At 43.5% G+C, this 13648-nt stretch overlaps 1 protein-coding gene across 1 annotated transcript in view; it reads right to left on the reverse strand.

The window, feature by feature from the left end:
- Nucleotides 1-13648, reverse strand: part of SH3BGRL2 (SH3 domain binding glutamate rich protein like 2) — a 57378-nt gene that overhangs the window by 15893 nt on the left and 27837 nt on the right. The window contains exon 2 of the mRNA XM_059083883.2: nt 8931-9116. Coding sequence (XP_058939866.1) covers nt 8931-9116 — 186 coding nt within the window. The remainder of the gene's footprint in view (nt 1-8930; nt 9117-13648) is intronic.

Here is a 13648-nt window from a genome sequence, read left to right on the forward strand (position 1 = left end):
TTAGTTAAGATACACTGCTAAACATGCAATTGGGGTGCCCTGAAATTGTCTGGACGAATAGTGAAATATTGAATATTTCAATATTCAGAGCACAAACCATAGTGGTTTTTTTTTTTTTTTTTTTTTTGCGGTACGCGGGCCTCTCACTGCTGTGGCCTCTCCCGTTGCGGAGCACAGGCTCCGGACGCGCAGGCTCAGCGGCCACGGCTCACGGGCCCAGCCGCTCCGCGGCACGTGGGATCTTCCCGGACCGGGGCACGAACCCGCGTCCCCTGCATCGGCAGGCGGACTCTCAACCACTGCGCCACCAGGGAAGCCCACAAAGCATAGTTTTCATGAAAGACATGTCCTAGGGATTCATCACTGTAGAATACTGAGACAAACATCTCAGTAAGGTGAAAATGGGAGATTAAACATTTATAGACAGAAGAATAAAAACTAGGGTTATACAGAAGAGATAAGACTGCAAAGAATATCTAATTAAATTGCTATGCTTCTGGGCATCCAGCAATCAGCGATAAAGAGAATTGATATCTCCCTTCCCCACCACCCTTTCCTAGTATCTGTGAGGACGCCGCATGAGATCACGTACAGTAAAACATGTGAAGGAGAAGATTCTCCTTGATTAGATAACTGATCTTTTAGACAGAAAAACCTTGGAATCCAGATTTTCAAATTCAGATCACAAGGTTCCTGAGAAAATTCTACCTTTGGGGTAGGCAAGCTGCTAACAGAGGTGATTTACCAAAGAGATTTCATTGTAAAATTCAGAAGGAGGTTCAAAAAGCTTGCTTTTGAGAGCTCTGGCTTTGAGTTTTATTAATAAACAGGAATGGAACTGCTCAGAACCTTGCCAAGGCGAGACCCAACAGAATGGGTTAGCTACCTGCTTGGCTGAAAGTACGTGGAGCCATTCACCCAACTTCTAGAACCAATTTTTGTTAAGTGTGTTCTGTGTCCCCAGCTTTCTGACAGGTACCAGATACTAAGGTAAATATGCCGCATACCCTGCTGAGGGTGAGTACAAGAAACTCAGAGACCAGCTGCGGGCAAAGACGTGAAAAACAAATTCTGGGAACTAAAGGTCATAATAGGAGTAATGACGCGCAGGTGTGGTGGGCATGGGGGAGGGGGGGAATAACCCGAGTGCTAGTTAATTAGAGAGTCAATAGCAAGGCTCGTTTGAATTGAGCTTTGAAAGAGAAACAGGACAGAATTACGTAGGAGGTAAAAATTACAGGATTTGGTGACCAAGGGAGTATGGAGATGAGGAAAATGGGTGTGGGGTGACTTTCAGGGCTTTGCCTTGAACCTACATACATAACATCCCTACTTTAGAGACAGACCACATCTCCTGTGGATAATGAAAATTTTGGACTTTTAACTTTCCTTTTTATTTTTCTTATGGACTCTAAACGAAGTTCTATTAATTATTGCAGACAGTTGGACGTCAACATAGGTGGGTGATGATTAAGTTAGTTCTAATAATCCACCCAGGGAAATAAGAGGCAACCTCTAAAAAATTAGTTTACAATGACATGGAAGCTATTTTTGTTGGGAGAAGAAAGCAGGGCACAAAATGGTATATACACTATGATCATTTGTGAACTTTGGTAGTCGTGGAGAGTCCTGAAACCAATCCCCTGCAAATACCAAGGGTATGTGTGTGTGTGTTGTGTGTGTAATCTTGTTAAAAATAAAATTATATGTATGAGGCAGGGATCTGTAAAACTAATAATTAAGGGAGTTAGTTCTTCGGCTTCACAAAAGATCCCCAAACACACTTAAGATATATTATCCAGAGACAATCTTCTCAAGAGTCTTACATAAATACTGCACTTCGGAACAATACAACTGCATACATTGAGGTATTCTTGTGGTGTGCTTCTGAACCTCTACCAATGGTTAGAAAATGCTCACACATCTCCTTGTTTCCTTTCATACCTAAGAAAGAAAAGGAGAGGATACTCCACAAAGAACCACTGCTGGTCATTTAGCTTTTCTGTGCCTCGTGAAGATTAGTCTTAACCTGTCTCTCGTCTACTTTCAGGCTCCATTAACCTAGGTAATATGGGGAAAGGCTGCCATAGCTGGCCCCCAAATCATTACTTAAACAAAACTAGTCAATAGCTTTAATGTAATCTTATTTGGCTAGCAATACACCCAATGCTTGGGTACAAACTTAACATTCTACAAGTATCATCTAAAAGTGCAAAAAAAAAGTAATTCAATAGTTTTAAAATATAAATAATTTTATAAGTTGCCTCATGGAAAATAATCAAATGGTTATTTTTCTATAAAAGTCTGCCCTCTGTCTCTCAGCTGAACTGTCCTCTCTTCATTAGGCAGGACTTTACATGAGTAGCTCCAGCCACACATTCTACCTCACTTCACCTCTCTCCCCACCTTCACCCAGAGCCCAGTTGTAAGTACTGGCGTCCTTGGCCAAACAGGCACCAGCTCATCTTGATTATCTGAAGGGTCATTGTGCTCTTCCCCCTCGATGGCAAATCCACAAATTGGTTAATGTGACCCCCAGTCAAATAAAATTTGGCTGCATTCCCATTTCTAACTACCAGTTGTTTTTTTTTTTAATAAAATGAAAGAATTAATAAATTCATTCAGCAAAGTTGCAGGACAAAAAAACGACTCATAAAAATCACTTGTGTCTCTATACACTAATAATACACAATTGGAAAAGGAAATTAGGAAAATAATTCTATTTACAATAGCACCAAAAACGCCCACAAAACTTAGGAATAAACCCAACCAAGGAGGTAAAAGACATGTACACTCAAAACTACAGAACAATGCTGAAAGAAATGAACAGAGACACAAAAAAGGAAAAGACACCCATGTTCATAGACTGGAAGACTTAATATTGTTATGATGTCAATGCTACCCAAAGCAATCTAAAGAGCCAACATATTCCCTATCAAATTCCTAATGGCATTTTTTGCAGAAATAGAAAAAAAAAAAAACCTCCTAAAATTTATACAGAATCTCAAGAAAAAAAAAAAAAAACTCCTAAAATTCATACAGAATCTCAAGGGACCTCAAATAGCCAAAACAAGTTTGAAGAAGGACGAAGTTAAAGAAATGATACTTCCTAATTTCAAAACATATTACAAAGCGACAGTAATAAAAACTGTGGTACTGGTACAGACCAGCGTAACAGAATAGAGTCCAAAAGAATATAAACCCTCACATATACAGTCAAATGATCACGAACAAAGGTGCCAAGACCACTCAATGGGGAAAGCACCGTCTCATCAACACATGGTAACAGGAAACCTAGATATCCAGACTCAAAAGAATGAAGTTGGACCCTTATCTTGTATCATACACAAAAATTAACTAAAAATGAATTAAAGAACTAAACCTAAGACCCCAAACTACAAAACTGCTATAAGAAAACCTAGGGGGAAAGCTTCTTGACACTGCATTTGGCAAGTAATGATTTCCTGGACTTCAAAAGCACAGGCAACAAAAACAAAGACAGACAAATGGGACTACATTAAGCTTAAAAACTCTTGTTCAGCAAAAGATATAATCAACAGAGTGAAAGGCAACCTAAGAATGGGAGAAAATACCTGCAAAATACGTATCTGATAAGAGGTTAGTATTCAGAATATACAAAGAACTCCTACAACTCAACAGCAAAAAGCCAAATAACCCAATTAAAAAGTGGGCAAAGGACTTGAACAGGCATTTCTCCAAAGATTATATACAAGCTCAACAACACAAATCATCAAAGAAATGCAAATCAAAGCCAAAGTGAGATATCACCTCACACCCATTAGCATGGCTACTCTCAAAACAAAAACAGAAAACAACAAGTGTTGGCAGGGATGTGGAGAAGTTAGAACTCTTGTACACTACTGATGGGTTTATAAAATCGTGTGACCACTATGGAAAACAGTACAGCAGCTCCTCAAAAAACTGACAGTAGAACTACCATATGATGCAGCAATCCTACTAATATGTACATATCCCCAAGAATTGAAAACAGGATCTTGAAGAGGTATTTGCAAACTCATGTTCATAGCAGCACTATTCACAATAGCCAAGGGGTAGAAGCAACCCAGAGTCCATCAATGGATGAGTGGAAAAACAAAATGTGATATATACATACAATGGAGATCTTAAAAAGGAAGGAAATCTTGTCACATGCTTCAATGCTATAGGCTAGATGTTTGTATCCCCCCAAAATTCATACATTGAAATGCTGATGCCCAAAGACCTTTGGGAGGGGAGTAGGTCATGACAGCACAGCCCTCATGGATGAGATTAATGCCATTTATAAAACAGGTCTGGGACTTCCCTGGTGGCGCAGTGATTAAGAATCCACCTGCCAATGCAGGGGACACGGGTTCGATCCCTGGTCCAGGAAGATCCCACATGCTGTGGAGCAACTAAGCCCGTGCACCACAACTACTGAGCCTGCGCTCCAGAGTCCACGAGCCACAGCTACTGAGCCCGAGTGCCACAACTACTGAGACTGCGCTCTAGGGCCCACAAGCCACAACTACTGAAGCCCATGTGCCTAGAGCCCGTGCTCCGCAACAAGAGAAGCCACCACAATGAGAAGCCCTTGCACTGCAACAAAGAGTAGCCCCTGCTCGTTGCAACTAGAGAAACCCCGCGCACAGCAATGAAGACCCAACGCAGCCAAAAAAAGAGAGGTCTGAGAGAGCTCCCTTGCCCCCTTCACCACGTGAGGATACTACAGGAAGTTGGCAATCTGCAACCTAGAAGAGGGCCTTCACCAGAACCCAACCCTAGTGTAACCCTGATCTTGGACTTAACTCTGAGAAATAAATTTCTATTGTTTGTAAGTTACTCAGTCTGTGGTATTTTGTTATAGCAGCCTTAATGGACTAAGACATACAAGATGGATGAACCTTGAGGGCACGATGCTAAGTGAAGTAAGACAGTCACAAAGGACAAACACTGGGACTTCCCTGGCGGTCCAGCGGTTAAGACTCCGCGCTTCCACCGCAGGGGGCACGGGTTCGATCCCTGGTCGGCGAACTAAGATCCCGAAGGCCTCGCGGCACGGCCAAAAAACAAAAACAAAGAAAACAAAGGACAAATACTACATGATTTCACTTTTATGAGGTCTCTAAAGTAGTCAAATTCATAGATATAGAAAGCAGAACGATGGTTATTGGGGGATGGGGGGAGGGGACAAACGGGAGTTATTTAATGGGTATAGAGTCTCAGTTCTGCAAAATGAACAAGTTCTGGGGACCTGTTTTACAGCAATGTGAATACACGTAACATTACTCAACCGTACACTTAATAGTGGTTAAGATGATAAATTTTATGATGTTTTTACCACAATAAAAAAATGTCAATAAAAAATAAGAAAAAATACAAAGAAATCCAATTTTTTTTTTTCTTCTGAATGGGGAGGGAGGAAAGAAACGGGAGGAAATGTTTTCCTTTTGTGTAGATATGTGTGTTTTTATTTCTGCTGCATTCCACACATGCCTGGAATGAGGTTCCAGGTTCTCTCTCTCTCTCCTTGTGGAACAGAGAGAGAGAACAGAGTTTAAACTTGAACATGAGGATCTGAGCTTTTCTAAAATGAGTAAAGCCTAGGCAATGGGATGTTGACCTTTAGGAACCCATTTCCAGAGAAGAATCGTGCTTATGGTAGGACACTTCAGGGAAACAGCAAGAACAACCAGTCTGCCCCAATAAGGGTTCCTGCCTGCAAACAACTGAAATAGACACGGGCAACTTAAAAGGCAAACAATGTATGAAGGTAGAGCAGGAAGCTCACAGGAAGCTTAATCCATCCACATTAAGCCTGGAGGGGAACTTCCATGTCTGGGAAACCAAGAACACACCTAGGCCACATCCCAGGATCAGCCTCCTTAGGACACCAGCCGTATGGTGTCCAGCCACCAGGCTCTGCCCCGTCACCCCTGGACGCTCACTGAGCCACCTCCACCTGATGCTGTGTTTTGGCATCAGTTCCTCAGTGTCCAAATCTGGGGCGGGAAGCACTGATTGCACAAGCCAGGGAGCTTCCATTCGGTGGGGAATTCCTCCCAATAGGCTTGGTTTTCACGCGCTAGAGGAGAGAGAGAAGGCAGTTGTCCGCACCGGTTAGCAAGCAGCTTAGCAGCTGTGTGTGTCTCACATGCCTCGCTCATCCAGTTGAAAACAAAGTAGCGAGTTCCCAGCCAATTCCAGGAAACAGGAGAATCTCCATGCTTACTGGATCCCGTCACTTGCAATACGGCAGGTTTCCACAGATTGTCCAACCAGATACAACCACTCACAAACCATTACCGGGCAACGCAAGGTGCACAGGAGCAGGTGGGACACATGAGGCCATGGTTCATTGCCTTCAAATGTTTTTGCTCTTGTCCCAGTCGAATTTATTTGACCTTGATAAGAGCAGACACTGTCTTCAAAAGTCCTGCCAGAACAGACTATAAAGACAGAATGAACACACCAGCACTGCTGTCACAACTGCCATGGGACTCACACTGCACAAGCAGCCATTTATCTGCAACCGTTTAATCAATATGGAAGCCCCTAACCAGCTCCCAGTCTACCTGAAAAAACTTCCATAGATTTAGAAAGTCATACAGAGGTGAAAATAAAGGGAAGGAATTAACTTTATTTCACATCACGTTCTTTTTTATTCATTGAATACATTCCTCTACTCAAAGGGCTCTGAAGACTTTCCCTTTTTTTTTTTTTTTTTTTTGTGGTATGCGGGCCTCACTGTTGTGGCCTCTCCCGTTGCGGGGCGCAGGCTCCGGACGCGCAGGCTCAGCGGCCACGGCTCACGGGCCCAGCCGCTCCGCGGCATGTGGGATCCTCCCGGACCGGGGCACGAACCCGTGTCCCCTGCATCGGCAGGCGGACTCCCAACCACTGCGCCACCAGGGAAGCCCCGACTTTCGCTTTTATGGTGATAGAGCAAAGACGTCTCTGCCTCCTTCCTCTTCAGAGGTCTATGAAACAACAAGGATTAAAAAAAAAAAAAAAACAGCAACAGCTCCACGTTTAAAATAAACTGAGGAGATGTCAACAGCCCTGAACCATGTGTGCAGGAAGTGGGTAGAGAAATGGAGAGGGAAGTCAAGGGCAGAGGATGGTCAAACCTCAGTGTCTGCAGAGGCAGCATCAACAAGAAATAAACTGCATTATTATATAAGAATAAAGGTTATTATTTTTGTGGAATTTTTTTTTTTTTTTTTTTTTTTTTTTGTGGTACACGGGCCTCTAACTGTTGTGGCCTCTCCCGTTGCCATGGCTCACGGGCTCAGCCGCTCCGCGGCATGTGGGATCTTCCCGGACCGGGGCACGAACCCGTGTCCCCTGCATCGGCAGGCGGACTCTCAACCACTGAGCCACCAGGGAAGCCCTGTGGAATTTTTTTACATCATGATCTCATATTAGGGAAAGTATACGGTTACCAAGAGTGTATCCCATTCATGATTACAGGGTCTAGAAAATGTACTTCTGAGCCTGCAAACCAAAATAAGATAACAGATGAAAATGTGTGTAATCTGTACAGTTCAAAATAAAGCTATTAGTCAAACAGTGCTAGAAAACTTCAAACAAAAAGCCATTGGTTCTCTGTTCCTCAGACTTTGCGGCTGTGAAAATGCCTCTATTCTGGCCTTACAGCCGAATGGTAGTGTGGGTGGGTATAGAGTTTTAGGAGTACTTTAGAAACAGCGACAGATATCCTGGGAAGTGAGACAGACAGGTTATCGTCCTTTGCTAAAGATGAGAAAACTGAGATATAAAGAGAAATGCGACTTTCCAAAGGTGTCGAGCCAACATAAAGTAGTACTAGAACTCAAATCTGTGCCTAGTGCCAGGTTCGGTTTCCTCTTCGCGACATGGAAAAACGCTGGGCACCACCTCTATGGCTTTATGTTTCAGCATTTCATTCTCCCTCACGTTCTTGGAGAACCGTTTCCTTTCTAGCCACCAAAAGCACTGTTACCCCTTTTCTCCACCCTAACGGGCACCCAGTTATTTATTTCACCTTGGGCACCTCTGCACTGCAGCCCCTCCCCCTTCTCCCGGCCACCCTTAAAGAACTGCAGTTCAGGTCTCAAGATAAACACTGACTTACATACTTAAAGCTACGGCAGAAAGCAGATCCTAACTACTCATTAGAGAGACATTTCTCGATCTTTTTTTCTTCACCTAAGAAGTGGGAAGGAAAATAATTAGTCGAAAGGGCTTCATCTTCCCAATGCCACATGCAGCAGGAAGGCATCTGATGTATTTTATTTGTTCATAATGATCCATCGGGCTCGTGATCATAAAATAGTGAAACTCTGGTTTATAATCAGCCATTAGCAGTTTTTTTACACTGTAGAGAGATAAAGATTCAAGAATAATTACCTCTTCCCCTCTGCCCCCCAAAATGTATTAATAAAAAAATACGCTTTGGGGCTTCCCTGGCGGCGCAGTGGTTGAGAGTCCGCCTGCCGATGCGGGGGGGACGCGGGTTCGCGCCCCGGTCCGGGAGGATCCCACGTACCGCGGAGCGGCTGGGCCCGTGAGCTGTGGCCGCTGCACCTGCGCGTCCGGAGCCTGTGCTCCGCAACGGGAGAGGCCACAGCGGTGAGAGGCCCGCGTGCCACAAAACAAACAAACAAACAAACAAACAAACAAAAAACCTCTTTAAAATGTAGAACACAGCAAACACACACGTATGCAGTTTCCCTTCCCACCCCCTTTTCCCAAAGCAAACAGGAAGACACAGTCTGTGACCTTGGACTCACACACCCTCTCCAATTCACCCCCTGTTAGACTTGGGGAACTGACTAGGTACTAGGTAAGGAGGTCAGCCTGCGTTGGAAAAAACCCAACTGCACTCCAGATGACTCTGTTTTGCATCAGGCAAAGAAATGATGTGATAACAACCATCTGATACTTACTCCGCAGTATCGGTCGCCATTAAATATCTGAGGAGGCAGAGGGTTGCCCTGGGCGGGCTTCTTCTCCGGGGGGATGTTCTTGTACATCCACTGCCTCTGCCCTTCTGACATCGTGATGTCCACCTCCTCAAACTCTATCTTGTTGGCTTCCAGAAATCTCACCACATCCTGCTGCTGTTTCTTTATCTGCAGAGAGAAGACAAACACATAAGCAGAAATGCTCCTCCAAAACCAAGTGGAAATACTTCCAGTTTGAACTAGATTTCATTGCTCGTCGCCAGAGGCCACTGAGCCAAACAAAACAGAGGTGATTTTTGCAGACGGCACGCACTGCCCACCCCCTGGTGACCCAGCAGACGTCTCAGCAAGTGCTGACACAGTGATTTCTCCAAGAATTCTGGGGCACAACTCCGCCGGTCTGGGAGGGACAGATGAGGTCCGAGGTGGGAGATTCACTTAGTTCTCAGGGGGCCATAACTACCCACTCCCACCCCCAGAAGTTGACATTTACTGTCACGAAAGCCCTCTCTGTCCCCAACCAACTGAAAACCACAGAGAGCCCATCTGAGATGTCGACACTTCATTGATTCCTGGGAGCAGCAACATTTTTATTGCCCTCAGCAGCCTCTTTCCCATATTCCACAGCTGTAGCCACTGTCATGAAAGCGTCCTTTCATCAATTCACAAGAGTAAAGTGTTCTCCACTTCCAAGGTGAGAGTAAACAAAAGGAACCTTCCTACTTGAAACTCTCTCTCTCTTAACCCTTCTTGTTCCCCTGATGTTCCATGTTTCCTTCTCCAGTCACTAGGGGTCAGGTATGCTCTTGAAGAGCTGCAAACACATCTGCAGGTTTTCCAAATGGTACCAATCTTCTTAATTGAAGGTACCTATTAACTCACTGAGATGCCGTGACAATATTCAGGTATCTTAACCACAGCATGTGAAACATGAGAAAACCAGTCTGCTTTTTGTAAACGATCCCGGGAAACCCGCAAAAAGACCAAACTTAAGCGGTGAAGTAAATGTTCTAATGGCCAAAGAAAAGAATCATTTTGAGAAGTGAAGCAGCTAGAGAGACCTCTGGACAAAGAAAATAAAATGCTGAAGAACCAACTTCCACAGACGGATTGTCCCAACCAATCCCCTCCACCCCACCTCAACCTGACCGCCCCCCCAAAAGCCCCAGTGACACGTGTCTCTGATCACTGGGCTCAAGTCTATGAATGACTTAATGACGAGACGGCATAGTTAGTATGGACAGAAATAAAAGGCTGGCAAGAAGGGACATCTTTTAAGCTCAATAATATTATAAAAGGAGAGAATGGCTGTATGGTTTAAGTCCAAGCTGAAAATGGTATCTCCACTTCTTGAATTAAGCCAGTTCTCACGTCTGAAAAAGTTAACTCTCTCTCCTCACTCATAGAATTTCAGAATATATACTATTTTGTAACTTTGGCGTGCAAACAAGTATCATCCATCCTACTTAACTTCCCCTTACAACTCTCCCAGGTAGAGTTTATCGACCCTGAGGCTGAAAGCGTTCACCTATTTTGATCCAAGTCCTAGTGTGTGTTCGTATCAAGACAATCATGTCACTGTCCTAAAATCCTTCTTTAGTGGGTCCCCACGGGCCTTTGTAAAGCAAACAAAAAGTTACCTACAATCCTACTATCCAGACAGCCACTGCTAAAATTTAAATAGAGGAAAGGGTCTGGATTTAATACCCATATTTGGAGCTCTACGTACCCAGCACATTTCAATTGTTCATGAGCATATGATCAAAAGTGAAACTTATCCATAGTCAAACCTTGGTTTTCCATATATAATGTACAGACATATAACACCCACCACGACTCCAAAATGCGGGTACTTAAAGGCTCAATGAGGATAAATCAAGACATGTACACAGCTTGTTTACTCCCCCCACCTCCTGGCCCTAAACACATAGGGACACACACACACACACACACACACACACACACACACACACACACACACACGGTATTTATTTCTGGACTATAATCCCCTGCAGCTCACCTGGTCTCTCCTTTCACATGATCACAAGTGGTAAAACACTGCACCTTGCCCCTTGCACTGAACAATAAATATATCATGAGCACTGTCCTCTGTCATTAAACATTTTTCAGAAGTATGAATTTTAATATCTTCCTGGCAATTCCATCATGTAGATGTACAGTTAACTGTCACTCTATTGTTGGATACTTGGCATGCTTGCAGGTTTCACCACTAGAAATAGTATCACGCAGTGATCATCTTTATGTATCTTGGATGGTGTCGCTCAAGACTGCTTTAGGGCAAAGCCCTGTGAATGAAACCCAGGCAAAGGGCAGAGATATTTCTCAGACTCCTGAAGGACTCGGGGTAAAACTGTCTTTCATCAAGGCCCCCTCAATTTACATTATTACCATTAGTCTAAGAGTGTCCATGTCTCAACACCCCTCCTCCTTACAGCCAGTATTTGAAAGTTACATCGTAGAATATTAAAATTCAAATGACGTGAGGTGATGGATGTTAACTAAACTAATTGTGGTAAGCAATTCACAATATATACATACATCAGATCATGATGCTGTACACCTTAAACTTATACAAGTGGTGTATGTCAATTCTATCTTAATAAAGCTGGGAGAAAATGGTCGCTGTTTTAAGAAAAAAATTCAAATGCATCATTAGACCCTATCAAGGCTCAGGAAGCAAAGGACAGTTCCTCCCAACACTGGTGATGGCTGATGGTAGCGTGAGGAGCGAAATGTAAGTTAATTATATCTGTATTTTAAGAGGAAAGCAGGAGAGGCACGGCCAGCTTTGTGTTTCAGAGAGATCACTTTAATCCTATGCAGCTTAAAAAGAAAAAAGGAGAAATTCTGTAAGTACTATTAACACTGCTAAGGTCTCCAAGATGTATACATGGAAAAAAAAAAAAAAAAAAAAAGAACAGAACTGTGTGTAGACTAGGCACATTAAAAAAAAAATGGAGAAAAATAGGAACACTTTTGTATTTACTTGTATTTTCATTTTTTAGAAAAATGCTTGAAGGTTTATATAAGAAACTAACGAAAGCAGTTGCCTGGGGGGTGGGTGGGAACTGGAGGATGGGGACAAAGTGAGAGCAAGAGTTTTCACTCTATGTGTGTAAACCTTTTGGAAAAGTGTGAATGTGTCAACATTCAAAAGATTAAAGAGAAGAAATTTAAGAGAGAAAGAAAGCCTCCCATGGAAAACCACCTGGAGGGGGACAGTAGTCCATGGCCATAGAGACCAGGGGCATTTCGTATAAATCAGCAGGACATGAAGCTGGACTTGGAGCGTTTTGTTACTTGCTGGCCTCCCTGACTCCTTACACTTAGAAGAAAGGCCAGATGATTAAAAAGAAAAGAAAAAGAAAAAAAAAAAAAGAGCCACAAATCCTTGTTCCCCCACTTATTTGCTGGGTGAGTTTGAGCAAGCTACTTAATCTATGCCTCAGTCTTTCCATCTTTAAAATGGGAACAATAGTATTACCTGCTTCATTGGATGATTGTGAGGGTTACAGATAAATTATGTGTAGCTTACAATATTTATTGCCTGGCACAAAACAGTGCTGTATAACGTCTTAATTATTATTGTATTTGACATCACATGAAAAAAAAAATCTTTCGGAATGCAGCGTCAGGGAAAAGTTCACTTTTTTGAGACAAGGCGAATCAAATTCTATTTTGCTTTGCTTTTGTTGAAGTTTAGAAATAAATTTAGCACATGTTCAAAATTTTTAAAAATTAAAAAAAAAAAAAGACCTAAGGCCACAGAAAATTAATACGATAGCAGGTCACCCCAATAAACAAAGGGGAGAAACTGTACTCCAGAGAAGGAAGTTTCAAGGGGATGTTTGTGACATTAGCCTCAGGAAGGAAGATAAGTCACTGGCTGCAGGGCTGCTTTGAGATTTCCCAGGTGACGCGGCTGGAACTGCGGAAGCCCAGGGATGAGAGGCAGGGACGGACCAGCGCAGGAGGTGGGGACCTGGGAGAAGCCGGGGTCGTAGGTAACGGAAGGGCTTCCCTCGTGGCAACAGGAAGCCGGCAAGGGCACTCAACTGCACGGGCTGGCATAAACCCAGGGTTCAGATAATAATAACACAGACCCGTCACTTCCCTGACACGAAGAGTTTTATATACGTTTCAACCGTTCTGAAACAAAACGCACCCTGCAATCAATATCAAAAGAAGTTTGGGGACCATGGGTGACGGTACCTGTAACTCACGTGACTGTTCTTCTTCAAACACACTTAGAAGCCATGGCGGATAACAACGCTATTTACCCAGTAGCCCGTCTCCCTTTCTTTCTTAATAACCGAAGCCTGATTTCGTTTTAGAAAGCAATGTGCTCAACTACAAAAGCTTGTTGACCCAACTCCCCTGCAGCTACAGAACACAGAACACAGCTACAGCTACAGATCACAGAACACAGTGCTGGCCAGTGAGATGTGAGGCGTCTGCTCCTTGGGAAGCCTCCACCTAATGAATGAAAAGACAAAGCCCATTTTGCACTTGGCCACTCTTCTCCCTTCTGTCTTGCAGAAATGCACCCTGTGGTGCCCGGAGGTGCAGGAAGCATTTGGCAATTGTGAAAACCAACACCATATGCAAGAATGGCGCTGGTCAGGCAGATTGACAGGAACCTGGGTTCCTGATGACATTTTACAGCTGCCACACGAGTC

Source organism: Kogia breviceps, chromosome 13, assembly GCF_026419965.1.
Source record: "Kogia breviceps isolate mKogBre1 chromosome 13, mKogBre1 haplotype 1, whole genome shotgun sequence".
Taxonomy (NCBI): domain Eukaryota; kingdom Metazoa; phylum Chordata; class Mammalia; order Artiodactyla; family Physeteridae; genus Kogia; species Kogia breviceps.